The sequence below is a fragment of the Haliaeetus albicilla genome, chromosome 12 (assembly GCF_947461875.1).
Source record: "Haliaeetus albicilla chromosome 12, bHalAlb1.1, whole genome shotgun sequence".
Classification (NCBI taxonomy): domain Eukaryota; kingdom Metazoa; phylum Chordata; class Aves; order Accipitriformes; family Accipitridae; genus Haliaeetus; species Haliaeetus albicilla.
Window position 1 is genome coordinate 25,908,669 of NC_091494.1, and position 22,900 is coordinate 25,931,568.

Genomic DNA, 22,900 nt, shown 5'->3' on the forward strand with positions numbered 1-22,900 from the left:
GTGCTACATGTTGAAGGCTTTTTAAAGGAACTATAGGATAATCAAGTGAACGTTACAGAAATGTTTGTAATTAAATCAATTTACAACCCACAAACAGCTGCAACTCATGCTGTAGAATTGTGAAGCACACTTTTGAGAACTATCAGTAATAAAATATTGAGACTAGCAAAAGCTATAAAGAGCATCAAATACCATTAGACCATGCTTTTGTATTTCTCTCAAACTTAAACTTAACTGCCTTCAGATTTGTTTTCAAAACAACTCCTTCTAGCTCTTCTGCACTTTTATAGCAGAAATAGCCATTAATAGAAACTATAAATAGCAGTTTTCATAGTCTTCAGTATTAATTCCTGTGGAACAAACAGGAAGTGACCCACTTTACAGGAAATCCTAGACAACTGTGTATTACTTCAACGTAAGTGTCCCAGAATAGAGTGTTACAGGTAGCCAGTAAGATGACAAGTAGGTGTGGAATTTCTTATAATATTCACAAAAATTTCTTTCATGTTACAATAGAAGTGAACAGGGATATAAGATTGTGGGTTTCAGTTTTTCTGAAAACAAAAACTAATGCGAAACAAATTTCGAGCAGCCGCAAAACACTTTTGTAGACCCTCGTTGGAAATATAATGAATCTTCAAAAGCTAATATACCTGTACTTTTTAGAAAATTAGTTCATCACAGTGCTCAACACTATACTAATATGGACCTTTCTTATAAATAGCTTGGGATTTTTAAAAATCTGAGTGATACTTCCACAGAAGACTAAAAAAGAAATCCACTCTGAACTGGGAAATCCAACATTCTATGAGCTCCAGTCCAGAAGTAGTCCTAAATTTATTTCAAGAAAAACACCAATTGTGATCATGTTGCACTTTCACACTCCTTGTCCCATAATCCTTAACAATTGCCTTTCCTTCTCATTACCAACCGAGAATAGCATAGCAACAGATAGCAAGGTATTCCTTTACTGCAACATAAACATGACAGTAGAGTAACAGAACCCACAAAAAATGTCAACTTATGCAAAGCTTGTATGTGACACACCATAATAAATCTTGCTTACTTTAAGAAACCCAAACATTTCATATCTATCAATGTTTGATAACAAGGTCATTAGAAAATATTCTTATCCAAGAGAAGAGTATCAATACAAGCACTATATTTAAAATATTTACATCAGCAAGCTGGTTTTGAATTGGGGGAAGTGAGTGAGAGCAGTATGAATGAAAGGAGAATTGATAAAGACTTGTTTTAATTATTTGCTCTTAGTACAAGCCTTCTAAAAATTCTCCAAGAGTAACTAGAGAATTACTATTAGAAAGAACTGGCCAGCATATTGTTTAAAAAAAGGTCAAGGAACCCTCTATTTGTAATGATTAAAAAATAGCGAGACTGCATTGTACCTTTTAGTGTGCTGCTCATCAACCCCATTCCTAAATGCTTGTAGTTTTATCCAAGGAATGTAATTCTCTCATAAAGAAGCTCAAAGTTACTACTTCACAGTCAGAATATTACACTTCTTACTATGGGCCAGTATTTCAGAAGCTTACCTATATGTAAAAGTTAGCACTTCTAATTTGTTCTCATGATATTGTATTTACACTTTCAAGAATCTGAAGCAGAAAATGAAACAGAGCCCAACAAAAACAGAAAATGGAAAGCTCCAGTGACTCGAAAAAAAGGAAGTAAAAGAAAAAATACAAATAAACTCGCACTTCAAGTATATTCTTCTTGTACTGTATTGGATAGTGTAAGCAAAAGCAGAAACTAAACCATATGCATATGAAGACATACTTACTTTATCTACACAGTCATCAAAAAATGCAAGGCTTGCATCCTTATCACTGACAAAAGAACACTCTTCAATGAAACGAATAAACATTTGAGTTTTGGTCATCAGTGTGTAGAACTTCTGATGTGAACGATCTCGACTTTTGAGGAAACCTATAAAGTGAAATCAGAAGCATGTAAGAATGCCTAAAACAAAAAAGCCCTCACCAAAAGTCAGCACACATTCTACTAACGAGCAATAACCTTTCTGTAATCTTTGCCACTAACTATGCAATTTTTTCTGCACTTACATTTCTACCATCGTTCACAACACTAACACTGCAAATGTTTTTATTCTTTAAATAAGAGAGAATCTAAAATAATACATTAATATGCATAAGACAAGTTTATGACTCTTCACCTTGTAGTTCAAACAGAGAACTTGCATCTGTGGCTGTTTCAGAGGGTGCCTCTGTTATTGGCCTGAGATAAGACCTGTAACCTTTTAGTATTGAGGCCATGAAACACAGGAATGCTTCCTGGATCTCCAAATCTAACAGATGCAATTTCTTCCCAGAATTAAAATCGTAGTCATTCATTGCTAATTCCATTAATGCATCCTCTCTTGGTCTCTGTTGCACTGTGAAAAAACACAACATTATAACGTTTCACATAATTTCTCTTTTCCAATATTGGCAAAAAATAAATTCTCTTTATCCTACTAGATTCACTGATTACTGAGGTCCATTAAGTTTGGAACAGATTAAAATATATGCAATTAAATTCAATGATGACATGTGACAATGGATTCAGCTTGACCTTATACAATTTATGTATCTCTGGATAATACCAAAAGCAAGATACATTTACCTTTTCAACACATTAGTTACTACAGCAGTATGGACAGAGCTTAAAAAAAAACCCTCATAGAAAGCTGTTTATAAAAACATGTGAAAATTTATACAAGAGCTGATTAAAGAAGCATATTTTAAGGACAAACACATAAATGGGATGGGTGTGTTACTCTTTTTTTCCTTTTTTTACAGTGCCTTTCATTTCAAAGTGTTCCCCAAAAGTGGACTATACATATTAAGTACCTATATACACAGAAAGACACCACTCAGATGCTAAGTGGAGCCATCAAAACACAACACAATGCAAAACACTGATACAGAGAGAAAGCAGGCATTTTTTTAAAAATCTAGCAAAATCCTTATTCTTAAAGTAGATACTTGAATCAACATTTTAAAGCCATCAGAACTCTAGTTAAGACTTCACTGCTACACACACAAAGAATGGTAACATTCTAATAACATCTCAAAAAATTGAAAGGATGGTTTCATTACTGTCTTTCCACATAATATAATTATATCCAACTTTACACTGATATCATGTTAAATTCTTATTATGGAGTACCACTCTACTTTATAGAGCATAGAGAACAAAAGGTTTAGAAATTTTTCTAAAGAAATCCTCACAGTAAAATATATCAGAATTTTGAAGCAACAGACAATTTTTATCACCCATCAGCTATACACATTTTTTTGTGCAGCACACACCACTAAACTTCTGTTTCTGTACATTCTAATTGGGGGACAATTAAATTCTAGTGACCTCAATAGCCAAGAAGGTACAAACAGCCTTTAACAAAAGAGTGCCCTAAATCCAGGTGACAATTACAAAAATCTCATGCAATATGCTTTCCAGGTATGTATTTCTCAAACATGCAGTGTTGATCAATCCCATCCTTTTCATACTCTGATTTAAGTCTTAACCACTTGCTGACTCTGCCACAGCAACTTGATTTTACAGTTGCATTATTGCTCCTCAGGGCTCCCTCCAAAGCCTATGGAAATCATCTTCTAAGCAGACAAGTATTGTCAGAATGCTGATGGACTTCACAAAGCCTGTTAGCTATGATGCCCAAGCACATCAGCTGGCCTTGACTACATTTATATTTCCAAATGTTTTGTTTTAAAGAATTTCACTAACATCATCCCGATCCATTTTTCTGCTCACACCAAGGTTCAACATACCTTGCTCTGCAATATTTGAGGATTCTATGAACAAGCAATTTTATCTTAGAAATGTCCAGTAATTGTGCTATACATTTAAAAACACAATGTTTTAAAAAAATATTTGTTATTTCCATCTTAAAATTTTAGGTAAAGTACTATCAGCTTGAGTGTCAAAGTTATCTCAATCATCAAGACATCAGCAGCCTTGAGCAGGCTTTGAAGTTTATTAGGCCCTGGCCTACTCTTTGCTTTACTATTCCCTTCTCATAAAAGCTCTGCTTTTTTTTTTTTTGCGCTAGAAGGATAACATCAATACAAAGGGATATCTACTGAGCATCACCTTATATATATATGGAAGTCTCCTCCACCCCAAAAGCCCCTACATGGATTCTAATCTCTGGACTTAAAGCACAGATTTTCCCATTCTGTATGAAAACATTATGTTTAGTGTAAAGGGTGACTTAAGAACATACTTAATTAGCTATATTTATCTGTTAATGTGGCACACTATATCCAACGTAAATCTTACTATGTACTTTCCCACTCACATTCTGCCAGTTGGTGATATAAATTACTTAAAGTGTTCATCAGATTTTTACACGGTTTCTTTGGTAAGATCTTCCATGCAATAGCTTTCTTATCTCCAGTTCTGGAAGGGAAAAAAAAAATAAAACCAAAAATGTATGAGTATACACTGGAATATGTGTGTATATAGGACTGTATTCAGAGGATTCTTCTATCCCACCAGAGAAATGGGAGAACATATACAATCTGCTCCAGTAAAACAGGACTGAAAACCAACCAACAAAGTCAAACTTGATTCACTATATGGAGATTTGATCACAGCCATCCAACCAATGCCCCATATTTCAGGATGATGACTATGCAGCCACACTCTTTAGCACTGAAATCAATCCACTTAGGAACTCATGGAAGATTTATTAATAGTATTAAGCACCTGCACATTGCACAAGCAACCACCACACGTGCTATGTTCTGAGCTGTAATTACTTAAACTAGGGTGGAGATACCAACTAGAATGCTCGTAGTAACCTGAAATCAATTTGGTAACTGCTTTGTGTTTAGTGCATATAGATTTGGACTTAACTATATCATTATCATGATGGGAAAAAAAAAAAAAAAATCACAACATTCTTTGTCAACAGAGGGCACCAGCAAGCCTCAAGACACTATCAGTTACAAAGTTGCAAAAATAGTAAGCATCTGTTTAACACATTTTTCCATAGATGAAATGGAATGAATCTGTTCTAAGAAAATGCATAGAAAATCAGCTGAAAGTAGAATGAAAACAGAGATAACCGGAAATAAATTATTTTCCATTAGTGGCTATGTAGCTAATTAGACAAATATCAGAAGAAATGCACAAACATGTTCCTCTTAACCAAAAAGTAACAAAACCAAAGTTATCACAGCCTAGTTTGAACTATTTCCCAAAACCTTCAGAGCAAAATTGCTATACAAACTCAGTATCAGCATAAAATCCTTAATAAAATTTTCTATTTACAAATACTTAATACATGCAACCTTCTCTAAATCCACACACAACTACTGAAGCAATAATAAACGGGCCAATAAGAAAATTTAGGAAGAAAAAAGTTTTTAGTTAGGCATAGTAAGAAAGACTGCTACCAACAGGAGGATGATATAGAAGAACACTGACCAAAGACTTTGAGAAATCATACTAAGTATATACTGAGTATATTAAACATTATACTGAAATAAAAGTTTAATTATGAAATACAAGTTTAATTAATTTTTCTGTTTTAGAACCTTGAATTAGAAGCCTTACCCTCTTCTGTCTATTTTTGTAATCACATCATCACAAGGAAATAAATAATTCTTTGTTTTGAATATCATAACAATATGGACTGTTTCCCAATGTTTTTAACAGTGCACAGCTGTCCCTTACTAGTATTTTAGATACAGGTGATTAGTATTACAGAAAAACATAGTAGTCTACACAGTTCTGAAGGAAAAATATTATAATACTGTTATTTCAGTTTGTTAATCATGGCATGATTTTAAGTCTTAATTAAGACTCTCACCCATGAAAGTTCACATCTCTAATTCTCAACATGGAGTTCCTATACTTCATATCGATATGGAGTATGATTTAATTTTTATAATTTTCAAGCAGATGCTCATATGAAGATACTAGAATTTCTTCAGCACTAAGAAAGCTGATCATTAAAAACCAAAAATTACTGTTTTCCTCCAGGGACAATGAAGTGAGACACAATATGGTTAATCCAGGACACGTGCCAACGTGTGCAATAAGATTTTAATGTCATAGAATAAAAGGCAATAATGTTCCACGAGGACTGTACCTCCAATCTGCCGTGTTGAATAGGAGATATCATTTCTAACGTGCTCATTTCAAGAACAACAGTATTTTACAAAGAGGTGGTGGTGGTGTTTTAAACCTCTGAAAAGCTTTGCCAAAAATCTAGTTTTTGCCTTTGAAAACAGGAAGCAAAAAAATTAACACAGAAGAAAAACTGTTAATAAATACTTACTGAGAAATTGTATTGGTATCTAGGTCAACACAGCTAACATCTGGTGGAGGGTCATAGAGATCAAAGTATCTTGAATCAATTCCCACTATGAATGGGCATGGTGCACTTAACACATCTGCCAGTGCCAAGGGACAGAGAGGAATATATGGACAAGGCCAGTGGAAGGGAAATATCATCTTTGAAAATATGCAGAGACAAAAAACATAGGTTAAACATGTATAATAATATAGTCTATGCAAGTATAAACCACACTTCACTAACTTGCCACTTCAAAATTATTTAATGTGGCAGATAAATATTACTGAAAATCTAGATGCAGATTATTACATAAAAAAATGCACTCATTTCTCTGAAATTAAATTTGTTTAATTTGTAGAAAAAAGCTCTTCAGTATAATAGACTGTATATAGCAGAGGTAGCAAAACAATGTTCAGTGTAGACAGGCAGGAAAATAACATGCATTTAAAATTCTGCAAGAGAGAATACAGTGCTACTTGGGCAAACCAGGAACTCTTATTTAGTGCATTGTGATGACCAAACAACATGCTTATTTACAATATTTACAAACAAACAACCAATATCAGTTACTCTCTCTTCTGTCTCTGTGGGATATCATTAGCAACGTGGATTTTTCACTCTAATGATCTTTATTTTTATTCTTATTTTTCAGTAACCTTTAAGCCTAACAGCACTACTACTGATTTTAGATTTTATGTAAAAAACATACACTTATGTAAAAAAAACACACTTACAGGTGTTTGATTAAAAAAAAACATTACTTACAGAGACTAATGCCTCTGTCACACTAGTAAGGACAGAAGGTCGCAATGAATGGATGAGAATTTTATGTTCCGTCACAGCAAATACAAGTAGAGTTACCGCATTTTCAGGTCCTAAATTCTGAAGTAGTGTAGAAAACTTGCCTCCGCTGTTACAGAATATAAACACACTTGTGAGTTACAAGGGACCATAACAAAAAAGAAATGTTCAATAACTAAACAGAAAACAAGGCATTACAGTAGGATTTTGTAAACTTGAATCTGCAAAAGAAGACTGCAAGGCAGACCACTTGGTACACTTCATTGTTCAGTGCAGAATGGTTACTTCCTAATAGTAACCATGATTACTTGAGACTCTTCAATCAGTCTAGACTATTTTCAGATATGTGCATGATGATTTTTCTTTTTGAGAAGCAATTTACAGGGAGACAACATACATTTCTTTAATCATTCTCCTGCACAGAGACATGAAAGTTAAGACAGTCACAGAACTCCTTTAATTACCCTGCAATACAAAAGCTGCACTATCTTGGGAGCCCAGGTATCAACTCGTAGAAAGGGGATCTAACAATCTATATTCTGCCTCAAGAACCACTAAAATTATTTGAAAACACATAGATATTGTTCATTAAGTATGTATCTTTGTCAGGGTGCAGATATAATTACATAAATAAACTTCAGATACACTAGCTACAAAAGGTACCAGGCACGGTAAGTTAATTTGCACAATTACAACTCCAAGTACCATATCTTTTCCGCAACAGAGTCAGAATACATTTCACAATTCAACAGAAGATACTGCTACTTGCCTCAGTGGAAGGGGTGATGACACAGGTTGGCTAAGAATCAGGTTATCATGTGGAGATAGCTGGAAAAAGATTTCCAAATAAATTCTTTTTATTCTGAACTTTGGAAATATCTACTAGAAATTACACAACTATAACAAAGAACACCTAAAACCAAAATTTAAACTAAGTTGAACCTTATATAGCCCAGTTGTACAGCACTGTAAGAAGTGGCATGCAATACTATGCATCAGTATCTTTTAGTAAAAAACAGGCAAAGCATGCTCTTCCTTTCTTAGTCAGAATTGAATACATTGCGTATTCATAAAGAGGAATTTAGACTAGCTAATACTGAAAAAAAATGAATATATTAACTGCTGAAAAATGAAGCCTTCTGTATTTTAAGGGAAGTGAGGACCCATAGTTCATACACAGCTTTCAGGGGCTGGGAGGGATTCGTTTTGGATTTGGGGGGAAAGAGGCAGATGAAGTGCATGAAGGGGACAGATGGCAGGTTGCAATGTAAAGTAATATTTTCTTCAGAAGACATGAGAATTAGGCTTTTAGCTGGTAGAAATGGCACAGCTCAGCTTTGATAGAATCTTTAAAATTTGCATTAGTTGAAGAGCCAAGACAAGGATCTTATTAATTCACATTTCTCTCTTCCAGTGATATGACATCAAGAGAAATCATTCATACATGCAGCATGAATAGGAGGATTTAAATGAGTACAAAAATACAGATACACAATCAATTTATCAAAGCTCAGCTGACATTTTCAGCCATAGTAAATCTAAGGTAACAAGATACCAGTTAGCTTAATCCTCCCTGCCCTGCTAAGTGGTCATGCTTTTTTTATCTGTTGTATAAAAGCACACATACAAGTAGCAGTAATTCAGTAAGTCACAGTAACTTGTACAACTAAGCTGCAAGTGCAGACAATTTTTAGTAACATTTCATTTTTGCGTATGTTTCACCTTAGACCCCACTGCAGATGACCAGACAATAGAAGTCAGAAGATCATATGAATTAGTAATACAAATGCTGAAGCACTAAGTCACCAAACACTGTGCCTGGACAGACACACAAAACATAGGATGTTAACAAGAGTCTATACAATACTGCTTCCTTGCGTATTTCACATAACAGAGCTTTTGAAGGCTGATGCTACATTTAGCTTCAATGACAAATGAGGATGGCCATACCACTCTATATGCTAGATTTGTCTTCAAGTAAGTCACCTTGTGAAAACAACCACCATTAGCTTGTTCAGTGAAAGAATTCAGAGACCTCATTTTTTCAGCCTGAGGTAACCTTCATAAACTACCCTCAGAAAGGAAGCATCAGCCTAATGTCCTATGACTTTTGTGTTTCAGCAAAAGCAGATAAACAAAATCAAGCATTCAAAATGCATGTCTCCCTTAGGCTGAAGGGGCACTTACTGCCCTCATTCTTCAGAGGGAGAAACATTATTCGATATGCTCCTGAAGTCTGCAGCTTGTGAATACATGATTAGAACAGGAACATCTGTGTAATAAGGGGATGTAGAACATGGAGAACGGAGTCTAGCAGATTTCAGATCAGAAGCAACCTGTCAACAATGGCAGCTGGAAACTGGCAATCAGGAACATTCCAGAATGTTTTACTAATAGCTATAATTTCTTTGAAACTTAAGTCAGACAGATGCCATGTTCTCTCTGTCCTGGTTTCAGCTGGGATGTAGTTAACTGTCTTCCTAGTAGCTGGTACAGTGCTATGTTTTGAGTTCAGTATGTGAAGAATGTTGATAACACTGATGTTTTCAGTTGTTGCTCAGTAGTGTTTAGACTACAGTCAAGGATTTTTCAGCTTCTCATGCCCAGCCAGGGCACCTGACCCAAACTGGCCAACAGTGTATTCCATACCATGTGACGTCCCATCTAGTTTAGGAACTGGGAAGGGGGGGGCAGGGTTTTTTTTTTCGCCGCTCGGGGACTGGCTGGGTGTCGGTAGGCGGGTGGTGAGCAATTGCCCTGCGCATCATTTGTACATTTCAATCCTTTTATTACTACTGTTGTCATTTTATTAGTGTTATCATTATCATTATTAGTCTCTTCTTTTCTGTTCTATTAAATCGTTCTTATCTCAACCCAGGAGTTTTACTTCTTTTCCTGATTTTCTCCCCCATCCCACTGGATGGGGGGGAGTGAGTGAGCGGCTGCGTGGTGCTTAGTTGCTGGCTGGGGTTAAACCACGACACTCTCTCACTTGTAACAGACACCAAGAAAGATCTAAGAACAGGTTACACATCCAGACCGGCATACATGCAGTTACTAAAACGTATCAGGTCTCATTTTCAGAAAGCGTATAGGCACTTGTGAGACATTCTACAGCAACACATATTCAGAAGGATTTGCTATACTGATTATTTAGCAAAAGACAACCACATGTTAAATTAACAAGCTTCAGAGAGAAATTACTATTTCTTCAATGAAATGGAATCCTAAAAGCTTGCAATTTTCAAGAATACAAGCACTTCCCACACTATTTTTGGGAAAACATCTTAGATAAAGTCACAGGTGATTTTATTAGTGCAGTATCAAACATAACTCAAAAGTCCCTGAAAGCAGCTAGAAAGCAAGCTGGTACTTGCAGACCTCAACTACCACCGCCTACTTCAAAAGTAGGGTGTTCTCCATCTGTACTATCAGCTACTAAAGTTGTACTAACTTAACGCATAGAGCATTTTGAAAACAAGGTATAACAGACATAATTTCACATCACTTACATCTAGGTCCTCAGACTTTGTTCTGGGATATATGCCTATGTATACTTTGACAGAGTTCCCTAAAAATTCAGGCTAAAAAAAAAAATGTTTTTCTCTAAACTCACTTCTAGTTCCCTGTAAATTTGTGTTTAGTGTTTCCTAGCACAAATATTTTATTGACTGTGAATACAAAAAAACTGCCAAGATGTAAAAAATACTGGGTTGTGAATTGAATTTTAAAAGCATAATAAAAGTGAGAAGTTTCAGATACAGTTTCTGTATAACTGTTCTCCAACCCCTTTTCAGTAACAGTAATAAATGTCACTTCTTTAGACTATCCAAATACACTAAGGAGGATCTTTAATATTCAATACATTCTATAAAGACATAAGCCAAGATTGTATTTACTCTAAAAGACTTCACTAGCATATGGGCTATTACATTAAGGCTGAAAACTGCACAGGGCTCTCCATATTTTATTTCATAAAAGCAGTAACAGAGAGTAACATCATTTTGTAACAATTTGTTCAAAACCACAGGATTGGTAGAATAACTGCAACTGGAATAGAGCTGTCTTTTATCAGCAATAAAATTTAACATGTCTCTACCCATTTTGCGTCTTAGGTGGAAAAAAAAAAAGGAAGATTAAATAACACTTCACTTAAGAAATCTTTGAGACAGGGATTTCCTCTCTCCTACCAACAGTGACATGGCTGAAATTTCAAATAACAGGTAACCCAATTCTGGCAATTATACCATTTCACTCACACACAGTAAAATATGCGAGGTCTTGCAGGTAGGACAGAATAAGGGTCATATTTGATAAAGCGTGTCTCTGTTGAATGTGCATGGCTCTTGCAGTTTTCAGTAAGAGCTATCCATTATGTAGAGGACAGCACGAAGCCCTTTGGGAAAATGCGTAATCACCAATATATGCTTCACATCTGGTTTTAATTTTATTTATTTATTTTACACTCAGCCTTCATACAGTAGCAAGAAGAAAACAGTTCAAAAGCTATTGCAAGTCAAACCAGATGCCAACTTTGAGTAGTTTTTCATCAATTTCCATATACTCTGGAAAAAAAATAATTAAGTTCTAAGCTCACTAAACAGTTTCTTGTAATATCCCATTCAAATCCTTAACTAAACTGGAAACAGAACAGTGAGAGATCTGTAAAAGTTAAGTGTATGAATTTAGGAAAAAATCCTGAACAAAAAAAATCTGAACATAAAAATTACATTTTCCATTTACTAACCTGTTCAACAGCTGTTTTGTCTTCACTTAAAACATAGCTATTAAGAAGAAATTTACACTTACCTGAACTAGAATTCTTGGCCTCTGAGGGGATGGAAAAGGAACTTTATGCATGAAATGGGAAATGTGTCTAGAGGAGAAGAAAAATACTGATTTAGTAGAAATTATAAGCTTTAACTGCCTTACCTCAAGACAAAATTATTGCCAGTAAGAGAAATTATTATATAAAAATGGCACATACTTATTCAGAAGACAGAGAGAAAAAAACCCAGCACCCAAACCCTACAGGGATATTCTGACCTTTGAAACCTTTTTTTCTACTAATGGCAGGCCAGAATATCTTTCAGACTACAAGCTTAGTTTGTGAGATTCAAGAATTACATGGAGGTTTGGGATTTTTTTTTAAATATTTGTAAAGTAGAAATATTGATCTTTGAGTATCACAATACCATTTTACAATCATGCTTCTGAGACTGGCTTGAAATAGCACTATACCTCAGAGACTAGCACTGGTTATTAGCAAAAAAATATTCACAGCTGAGTGTCAAGGAGAGTCATTAAGTTCATCCATTTTCTTCACATCCATTTTCTTCACTTCCAAATACAAAATGTTATGTAAGATTTCTGATGAAAAAAGTGTTAAAGTTTTTTCCATATACTACAAATACAGAAAAATGTTTTTAAAATTTGATTAAGTTCTCGGTTTTATGAATTGATTAAACTTACAGAAGTTCTAAAAGTGTAGGAGATCTACACAATACACACTTTCACATTAAAAGAAGCTACATGCAATCAGTAGAAACTCAGGAAGAAACAGGTAATCCATCATGAACTGCATGCTACAGCACATACTTTACTGTGATTTCTGCAATTCTCACCATTATCATGACACAGACAACCAACCAAATTTTGAAGAAATTCAAACCCACAAATAAGCACTGATTTATATAGAAGACTTGTTTTACACGTTTCTGATTCAAAACTATATACTTCATACATATATTTCAATGTAGCTGCATATTACACCATTAGATATATGCAAAAAAACCCAAACAAAACATTTTTTACTGTGTTTTTAATTTGTGTACTTGTGCTATGCTTAACTTCTGGTTGCAGTTCTATAATCACATAACTGGCATTAATCAGAAGCAGTCTTGTGCCTCCTCTTCGCCACTCCTCAATTGACCTCCCTTGCGTGCAGCCCCATGGTAAATGAGAACAGGAAAGGAATCAGGCTGACAACAGATTTGGGGTTTTGCCTTTATTACCAGTGTATGAAGATGGTGGCAGAAATATGGAACATACAGCAAACATCAAGGGAAAGGCCTTGCAGAAGCAGGGCTGACTGAAAATGTTCAAATACGCATGTATGGCACAGACAACCTTAATCATCATTAAAACAGCTGAAGAAACTAGGCTAATACTATATTAACTTCATGCAAGACAGTGTAGCTATATTTAAATTATCCACAGTAAATTGACCAGTTTACAAATCAGAGAAATCAGAATAAGCAAATAAATCTGTAAAATCAAAATTAATAAAACATTTATCATATTTACTTATCATTTTATTCATTCCCAAAACTCAAAACCCAAAAACAGTTCTCAGCTTAAAAAAAAAAAATAAAAAATCTCTTCATTATTGGAAGTTCACACTATCAGAATTTTAAAGCAAGTATAGCAGATACAAAGTAGAATAAAGAAGTGGATAAACAATCACAAAAAATGTTTAATCTACAAACTCAAAGTCTCATAAAAGTTAATACTGAAGTTTAACCAGAAAAAAGACTGAAGTGTAATAAAATAAAAAAGCAAATACTGCATTTGAAATCTGATGCATTAAAAAGTTATGTTAGCCTAGAAATGTTAAGCAGTGTTACATATCAATTACAGATATCAACCACTTCTTGGATGTAAGGATTTCCTCTGCATTTTAAAATGTGAAATCCTTTATATAAGAAAGAAATTAAGTTTATTTATCATAAATAGAGGAGGATTACTAGTGCAAAAAATTCAATCTGCTTTATTATCTCTCATCACACAACAAATAAGCATTTGAAAAAATGCAAAACTACATATTTCATTCTTCTAACTTAATGTATGCAACATTAAGAAAGGATTTATAATCTTGCACCTCCTAAAGGGTGCAAAGCTAATTAAAAAAGGCTTTCACAGATATCTTTATGGGCACTTAAGTCACAAATAAAAATCTAGGATTTTTCAGGAAGCAGGTAAAGATACAGTTAATCAATGGAGAGAAGTGCTTAATCTAGTGTAACCATTATATTTAATGTTTGATGACTAGAGTCAAAAGGATATTATAGGAAACTTGTAAGTAAAAAATGAGCTCTCATCAACTGAAATTACTGTTACGGATTTTTGAAATTACTTACTTCTCAATGGGTAGGACATGTGGGCCAGAAATGGAGTAACGATACAGAAAGGTAAGAAACTTCTTGAAAGCATCAAAGAAAGGCCAGTGAGAGAGCAGACAGATGCATTTATTTGTTTGAACTGTTCTGCATGTGTCTGGCTTTCCCTCAACAGCAGCTGCTAATCCCAGTTGAGATTTTTGTTTCTCTGTGAGATTCTCTTCAGGATACAGTTCATAAAACTGAATAGCAGCACCATATACCTGCAAACAACATAGTTGATTTGAAGTCAATAAATCTGCCTCAATCTTCAAAGAAATCTAACAAACCCCAAACATGCAAGGAAAATCAAGACTATGTTACATTAATGTATCGCCTACTGAAGCAATCTATTCTGGAATATTCTTATGGCTGTGAAAATCCAGATTGTCTACTATTTATTTAAAACACTTATGTCATATGAGAAAGAGTAATTTATGAAATTATTTAAGTGAGAGAAAAAATAATGATTATACAGAGTACAACTACAGTCAACTGCTCCTACAATTGCCTTTAAAGCTATTTTAGGAATCCTTTATACGCAACTCAAAGCAGTATTCCTCTGACATCCAATTTACTTTTGAGAACAAGTATATACATGCAAGGTTGTTTCCATGCTTGCAATAAAAATAGTATACTTGCATGTATATGCAGTCAGAATTTTTATAGCTCTGTAGTTTCAAAGGCTAACATGATTGGAAAGCAAAGGAGTACAGGTTTATATGATCAACAGTCCAGCAGCGAAATAAATGCAAGTCACCCTTTAAAGTAGTCTTTGAATTAAGCCCAAATGAATAGATTCAAGTTTGTCTATGAAAATATGCATCATCATGATCCTGAACAGATAAACAACCAATTTTTTTAACCTGAACTATTAACAATGATTTTTTTTACGTTTTCAAAATACCTTTTCTGCAGAAGCTCCAGTTAGTACAAACGTAGAAAAAACTGGGAGAGGGTATTTACTGTTAGATGGCCAACATTCAATCGTTGCACCCATGGGTAGACAAAAAAGAGGCACGGATTCTGGTAATGGGAATGATTCATAATCTTCTTCGGGATATCTGCATATTAAACCTATAAAGGCAATTTGTAAAGAGGCAGTTATACAAGGAATAGCAGAAACATATTTCTAATAGCTCATTCCATAAAAAAATGCCCAGAAAAATCATCTATGAGCATACACTAACTTCAGAAGATCAGTAAAGGAAAGTTGTAAATTATCAGGCATAGTGAATAGCTGGAAAGCAGCAGCATGCTTCCAAGGCCTGAGGAGAAATCACCCAAAACATAGGACTGAAGTCCTACTTACTATTCTAGGAACTATTCACAACTAATTTATCTTCTTCTGTTTGCACGTTGTGTGCATCTCAGCTATTATTATAATATTATTCATCACTAGTACAAGTAAAGATTTAAAATTTAGTTAAAAAGAAATGGTAACCTGAATAATTGAGAAATAAGACTGAGGTTTTCAATTATGAAAGCAATTAATTCTTGCCAACAAAAGTTTCCTGAAAAATCTGATGTTAGATAGATTATTTTTTTAATATCAATAGAATCAAACCAATTAATTATGCTGATCTGCCTCAGCTGAGGATTCAGCTAATGTGCTATCAGACTAATGTGTTTAGACTTAATTTTAAACATAGCTGTAAAACATGAAGTTCTGAAGCAGAGGCTCTTAACATACAGGTCTTCAGTTACATCATACAGCTGTAGCTATCTATCCTTTCTTATTGCCAACCCAGGGGACTCCAAACTGAGAATGAATATTGTGTGAAGGGATTTAGGATTTCTCTGCATTAGAGAACACAATCATTACACATTCTTTTCTAATGTACAGTGAAATATTAATAAGCAATAAAAACTGGTAATCAAGAAAGGCAGTGGGTTTTTTGCCCTCAAGAAGTAAGATTTTGTGCAAGCTATTACCAGATGTGGGACCTTTTAAAATTTTTGTTTATTTACAAATTTATTCTCCAACTTTTAGTTAGTCCTAAACTACTGTTGTTTACAGAGAGCATCATCTCAAAGTGAATTAAAGCTTAAGTCTGAATCATGCTCATGACTTGCACTCCAATGAAATCAGGGTTTAAAAAAAAAAAAACCAAAACCAAACAAACCACAAACATGTTTCATCAGAGCCATAGCAAATCTAATACTGTCTTATAAATAAAACAAAACATAAAGATGATACACAATCCGAAAATACTTAAAAGAGCTCAATGCCACTGATGTTCAGGGCAGTGTGGAAGTCTGCAGTATTCTTCAAAGTTTTTCTTAAAGAAAGTGATCGTGAAAATGCATCAAATAATTTTTGCAGTATTTTCTTCTGCATTTATATATATATATACACACATCCTTAAGAGACAGCTATCAGCAGCAAAAACAGAGGTTGGAGACACACAGGTTTGTAGAAACCTATCAAAACCCAACTGAGCTTCCAATTAAAAGCAAATTTTAAAACAAAGTGGTCATGTTATATAATTCTAAGGCTTATTTTAGGACATTATTTTAAAAGAATTTTTCAGGGAAAGATTCCTTTTTGGATAATGCCAATACAGTGCCTTTGTCAAATAATTCTTTGACAAAAAATGTATTACATTACAAATAAGCCTGTACAACTTGAATTAAAGATAAAAAAAGCTAAATAGTAGTTACATACCAGCTTTATACGATATGGTGTTGGTTTTTGCCACAGACTTTTTATAACATAAATATACTGCTGAGCCCCACTGTAAAACAAAAGAAATTATTGGATTACATGATGAAGTATAACAAAGACGTAACAGAAAAAAGTGGAGGAAAACCTCCTCATCCTTGTTTACAAAGAACCATAATCTACACGCAAAAGTACAAAGCATTAAGATATAGGAATTTTGGGCCTGCTATACTATCCTTTCTGACAATGGCCACAAACATGTAACTGAAAGAAAAGTACTGTGTTAGCTCTGAGCTAACCAATCCACGGCAGGCATCAGCCTGACCTCTAAAACAGAGCTGGTTTATAGACTGAAGCATGACATCCATAAATTCTTCTCCAAAACGTTTGTTACCACAACTACAGAATTTTAAGTACGATTATCATCCATGTAAATATTCAAACCTTTCTCCACTTTGTTAAACTTATGGCTTAAAGGTATATATAGACAGATATATATACATACAAGCACACATTTATGAATATATACATACACAGAGTGCAATATTTCTGTTATTAACTACATTTGTGTATTACTTTAATACTTAATTTTCTTTTGTGCCTGCATTTTTATTTTAATCACACTAATCTTTAAGCCCATTCCCTTATTCTACCTGTGATTTCATAGTCTGCAGCACAACATCATAGTTTTTGCAGCTTCTAAACAACAACTTCCTTTCTGGCATTGTTAATGTTTCAAAATATTTTTGAAGTTCTCCATTTCTGGACATGAGAATAAAGAACATGGAAAGCCACAGAACAGAAAAGACCAGCAACCTTTAAGGGCACACAAAGCTTTTATAAATGGGAGAAAGATAATAATAATTTCCACAAGACAGCACTCCCATAACCCAGTCAATACAGGGACTGGTAGAACTGAAAAATCCATTTGTTAATGTCTACAGGCATTTATTTAAAAACAAGTACAGATCAATTTCCATGATCTTTTTGCATGATACTACTCGCATACGTGGCCAGCATCCTCACCAGCATGCTGACTTCTGAGAACCCTGCAAGAGTCAGCACATAAGGCTGCAGATTCAACTAGGAGACACCTAAATATTAAGTTCTGCAAAACAAAGTGCTGCGACACCTGTGTATTTTAGCAGGTCTAGCTTTGGAACTATGTTAAGCATTTAAACAGGCTTACAGTCAACAGCATCCAACACCATTCACATGCAACTTTCTTCAGAGAAAAAGTCTGTGAAACTACTGAGAATGATGTTTATAAAATAGCATTGTAAGTAATGGAGAGTTTAAAAACAAAACAGAAGCCAGTTGTTACATACAGAATTCCCATCACAATAGTAAAATCAGTGTCAGAAACAGCTGCGTCTGTAAAACCTCCAGTTATACACATGGTGACACAACAGGTTCTTAAGGATTAATTCAAAGCTGCTGAAGTCAGCATTTCCAAGTCAGCACTAAAAAGACTTTTTGCTCCAAGACTTCCAAAAAGACTTTGTTCCAAGCAGGAACACAGAAATGCAATCCTCCAACTCTTCAAGATTTGATTTATCTTTGGAGACTGCTTATCAAAATTTTTCACCAGCTACTCTGAGAACTGTTACAAATACTCCACAAACATTACATCATTGAATATCAAGTATTCAAAATCCAGATTTTGAATCTTACCATACTATTATTAAGATTCTTGTCAACCTTGCAGAATGTATGTGGAGGGGTTTCTCCTTTACTTGGTATGATTATACATATATCCGTAACAGCCAACGTGTTTTGTGTCATGTTTTCGGATGCTCTTCGGTAAGTGATGTACACTCTTTGTGATGAGGCACTGCCACTAATATTAGCAGGCCGACCATATGGAGTAGTTTGAATTATTTCACAACCTTGCTTTACTCTTTCTTTCCCATCATATAAAACCCTAGTTAAAATGGGATGAACAAAAGTCAGAAGGCACATTTTTTTTTAAACACTTTCAATACTAATACTATACTAAGAATTATAACTGAATAGTATTAATTTAACAGCAGCTCTTGTCTCATCTCTGATCAAAACATTTTTACTGACAAGTTCACATCACATTACATCAAACTGCATTCTGATAGAAAAGCTTTGTGATGAAACCATACTAGTTTTCCTCATGTATAATTGCTTTTAAGTGTTTTCTTTACTGCAAAAGTGTTATTTTCAATTCTATTGAAGATTTATTGCCTGATCCTAAGAACGTCGTAAACTCACCTCTTTTCAATCTGTATTAAATAGGTTAAGCATCTTATCTCAACCCAAATATACACACTGAAAATTATAAATGGCTTTGAAAACTCCAAAACGCGAAGGATTACAGTTGTCATTAAAATCCACTCAGCATGCATTTTTCCTACCATACCAGGTTACAGTATGCTCAAGTCAACAAATATCTTCCAAGTATGGTATTTCAATAAACCTGCTTTATTTACTCATCAGTCAAATAAAACTGCCGAAATCACCTACTAGAACAGAAAAAACACTCACCCCAAATCAGTAAGTGGGGGCTTATCCCTTCCTCTGCGATAACAAAGGTATATTTGTGGTCCTACAAGACTGCCATTATTGAGATCTGCAGACAGTCCTGAGGGAGTAACATCTATGCATTTATATCCCTGGGGAACTTCCTCCCCCAGAGATTTATTAAGTACTGTTACATCTGTAATAGGTTCTTTTGGTTTAGCGATTTTATGGCAAGCATCATTGAAGTGGATTTCTTCCTCTAGTGGTTTGGAAATATCTGTTAATCCTGCGACAACAAAGTAGTCAGCAACACGAGCCCCTTTGTCTTCCATCTTCCATTACAAGACGTTATAACTGCTAAGAAAGAAATACATATCAGTATTTTTAAAGGCAATTATAAGATACCAGAAATAATAAAGTTATGTTTATTTTTAAAAACAGAAAATTTGCAATAATATAAGTGAAAACACAATAGAAGAATACAAAAGAAATAGAGAGATCCATCATCAGATCATGTAATATTTTTCAATTGTAATCACAATCTTTCCAATTTGGAATTCTGAGCCACAATCATGCGAGTTAACAATTAACTCTTGGAATGGAAAACCAAGTAGCCTCTTTTTGCTAACTTACACACTAGGGTAGCTGAACCAACAGGTACAGTAACAGCAAAATACTGTGTAAAGTTTTAGAAATAGTTCACTACTTAAAGCTCATGGCTGAGCCAAAAAGTAGTTCTCATGTATTTTGCATATATCCTATTACTGCACTCTGTTCACCATGACAATGAATCTTCTAAGGCATGATCTGTAGTTAATTTGCTTCCTGAATATTAAACATACATGCAAAGGCTGTCTTGATTATTCTAAAGATACAACTATAATATTTGCAGCCATGTCACCCTATAAGATTTTACATCAGATACCAAGGCCAGATCTTCTTGGAGTATTTTTGCAGGCTAAAAGTTGATACCCTTTTATTTTATAATGTTTTGGGGCTCAGATCCTTGATATACAACCCATCCACTGCCAGCAATATACCAGCTTTTACACAAAGCATTTAAACTGAATCAACTTCAACAGACTACAGACCATTGTGAAACAAAAACATTCAAGACCACATGAAGTTTTTCGTAATGAAAAGGAATACAGTCCTGCTGTTCCAGCCAAATTTTGTTGGGAAATTACATTCTTTCTTCCTGGAACATATTGATAAAAAAATTCTTTACATATGAATTCTTTCTGTATAGTGGGTTTTTTGCAGTTTGCTACCAATGGTGTAAATTAAATTCAGCACAGGACAAAGTAACATCTGTAGGATGAAAAGATAGCCTTGCAAACAATGCAGGGCACTACCTATCAGGAGATTCAGTTTCCTCTTTGTCAGAGACTCTTGAATACCTTTGCAAGTCACTTAAACCCCATGTCTTATTTCATAGCTTGATTTTGCAAATAAAGAAAATACTTTCTGCGCTGTCATGGAACATTGAGAAATACGCTAAAAATGTTTATCTAAGTCACCCATATGTGCTGGAACCTTGCTAAGTAGCTTCAGGAAGTTTACTCTCATCAAGTTCCAGACTTTTTAAACCAAACAAGCTATTTAAAACTCCCGTTTGTTGAATTAATTTTGTTTAGGTGTAAAATTTTATTGCAAGAGAAACCATTACAACACATTTCAAGAGCTTGCTAACATTCAGAAACTCAACACACAATTTAAAACAGTTTAAGTGGTTGGTACAAGACTTCAGTTTTCATGCCACCTTTATTCCAGTTGCTTTATCTCCCTTTATTTTTTGCTCTAGGTAGCAAGTATTAAGCCTTATCAAACTTCATACCGTCATGATTCTTGGATTTTACCAACAAATCTTCATTAAAACAAGCAAAATAAATTTGGACATTTCTCACTGGTAATTAGGGAAATTATGTCCTAAATTGATACTGTGCATTTAATCAAATTGTTTCAAGCTGACCTGAGATTTCCAGCACCAATCCCTGTTCAGGAAGGAAGAATGTCAGCCTGTGCCTGACCACCACTATGAACCTCATCCACCAGTGCAAGAAACATAATTCCATCTTCCTGCTCTTATTTTGTAGGTTGTTTGTATTTTGCTGGAGTAACTTACTTGACTAGCTTCTAAAGTCACAAGGGAATGAATAACAGTTTTTATTTTAAGGTTATTTACATTATTCAAGAAAACACCAAGAAAACTCCCCAAAGTATCGAACCTTTATTTCTTTCTATATGGTTAATAAGCAATATGGGACACTTTATAACACATGATTACTGGGAAACAATCATCAACATACAGCAGCGTAACAGTTTGTAAATAACTGCTCAGCCCGTTTTCTGAGAGAAGAGAGAATGCAGTTAGAAAACTAAGCTTAATTTAACCTAAATTCAGTTATTTCAAAAACATCTGGAACATGTTACTCAACTAGCAGTATATGAGAGTAATAACTACAAACTCAAACTTCTCCTTGAATGATATATCCAAAGACACACAAATTCGACCACTGCATATGCTGCCTATTATTTCACTGTACATCTGGCTTCAGCTAATCCAGAATAGGCTAGCAACAAATGCATGGAGAGATAAAGAAGTTTCATAAAGCATCTTTAAACTCTAACATAAGACCAAACACTAACATCTTTTAGCTAACACGACTTAAGTTCTAAATATTTTGTAACATTAACAATTCTCTGTAAACTTAACTATAGTACACTACATTTTAACTATCATGAAAACTTTCTATCTTTATCAACCAGCACTCACTCTAAATCCATGGATAAGCTGTAACAGTTTTTTTTAAAGCTACAATACACTGGGCAAGCATTTGCTCTTAAGTTAAAAAAAAAAATACATATTTATGTATATATGTACAAATATATATATGTATATATAAGCATAAGAAGTTGCTTTTAAAAAGTATCATCTGAAAATGCATCAAGATATATAGAAAGAAAAAAATGAATACTTCATAACATAGATCAGAAAAGAGCTATGGTCAAAGACTGCTCAGAAGGTAGAAGGGGATGGAGATATAGATATATATATATATAAAAACCTCAAAATGTTCCTCAAAAACTGCTGAGGAAGAACAGACTGGCTAAGTAAAAGCTACCAACCAAGCAATTTAAACTCAACACTTACCCCATCATAAGCTCTGGTGAACAAGTTTTCAATTAAAAGACTTGAGAAGAGAGAAGGTAAACTGAAAGCTGGCTAAGTCTTGCACTGTTGTGTATGAAAAATGTCCCATAACCATAGGGTCAGTACAAAGCAGCAGAAACACTACAAAACTGAACTTTGCCTTAAAGATTCTGAGTTAGAAAAGTATTAAGTTTTGTTTTGTTCCTTTTCTCATTAGCATTATTGCACAAAACCACACCAATTTCTGGACTGCTTCACAACACCTTTTAAGCTGAAAGGAAAACAAT

General features: G+C 34.3%; 1 protein-coding gene across 8 annotated transcripts in view; it reads right to left on the reverse strand.

The window, feature by feature from the left end:
• DENND4A (DENN domain containing 4A) overlaps positions 1-22,900 on the reverse strand; it is a 64,759-nt gene that overhangs the window by 29,162 nt on the left and 12,697 nt on the right. For 6 of the 8 annotated variants that reach the window (XM_069798608.1, XM_069798604.1, XM_069798606.1 and 3 more), the window contains 12 exons: positions 19,484-19,813; positions 18,644-18,893; positions 16,973-17,042; positions 15,212-15,381; positions 14,287-14,528; positions 11,957-12,023; positions 7,917-7,975; positions 7,112-7,256; positions 6,329-6,504; positions 4,340-4,440; positions 2,195-2,413; positions 1,802-1,947 (listed from right to left, as the gene is read on the reverse strand). In XM_069798608.1, coding sequence (XP_069654709.1) covers positions 1,802-1,947; positions 2,195-2,413; positions 4,340-4,440; positions 6,329-6,504; positions 7,112-7,256; positions 7,917-7,975; positions 11,957-12,023; positions 14,287-14,528; positions 15,212-15,381; positions 16,973-17,042; positions 18,644-18,893; positions 19,484-19,791 — 1,953 coding nt within the window. In that variant the 5' untranslated portion in view covers positions 19,792-19,813. Of the gene's footprint in view, positions 1-1,801; positions 1,948-2,194; positions 2,414-4,339; positions 4,441-6,328; positions 6,505-7,111; positions 7,257-7,916; positions 7,976-11,956; positions 12,024-14,286; positions 14,529-15,211; positions 15,382-16,972; positions 17,043-18,643; positions 18,894-19,483; positions 19,814-21,431; positions 21,740-22,613; positions 22,884-22,900 lie in introns of those variants that run through there. The other 2 variants (XM_069798607.1, XM_069798609.1) reach the window with 2 other exon arrangements.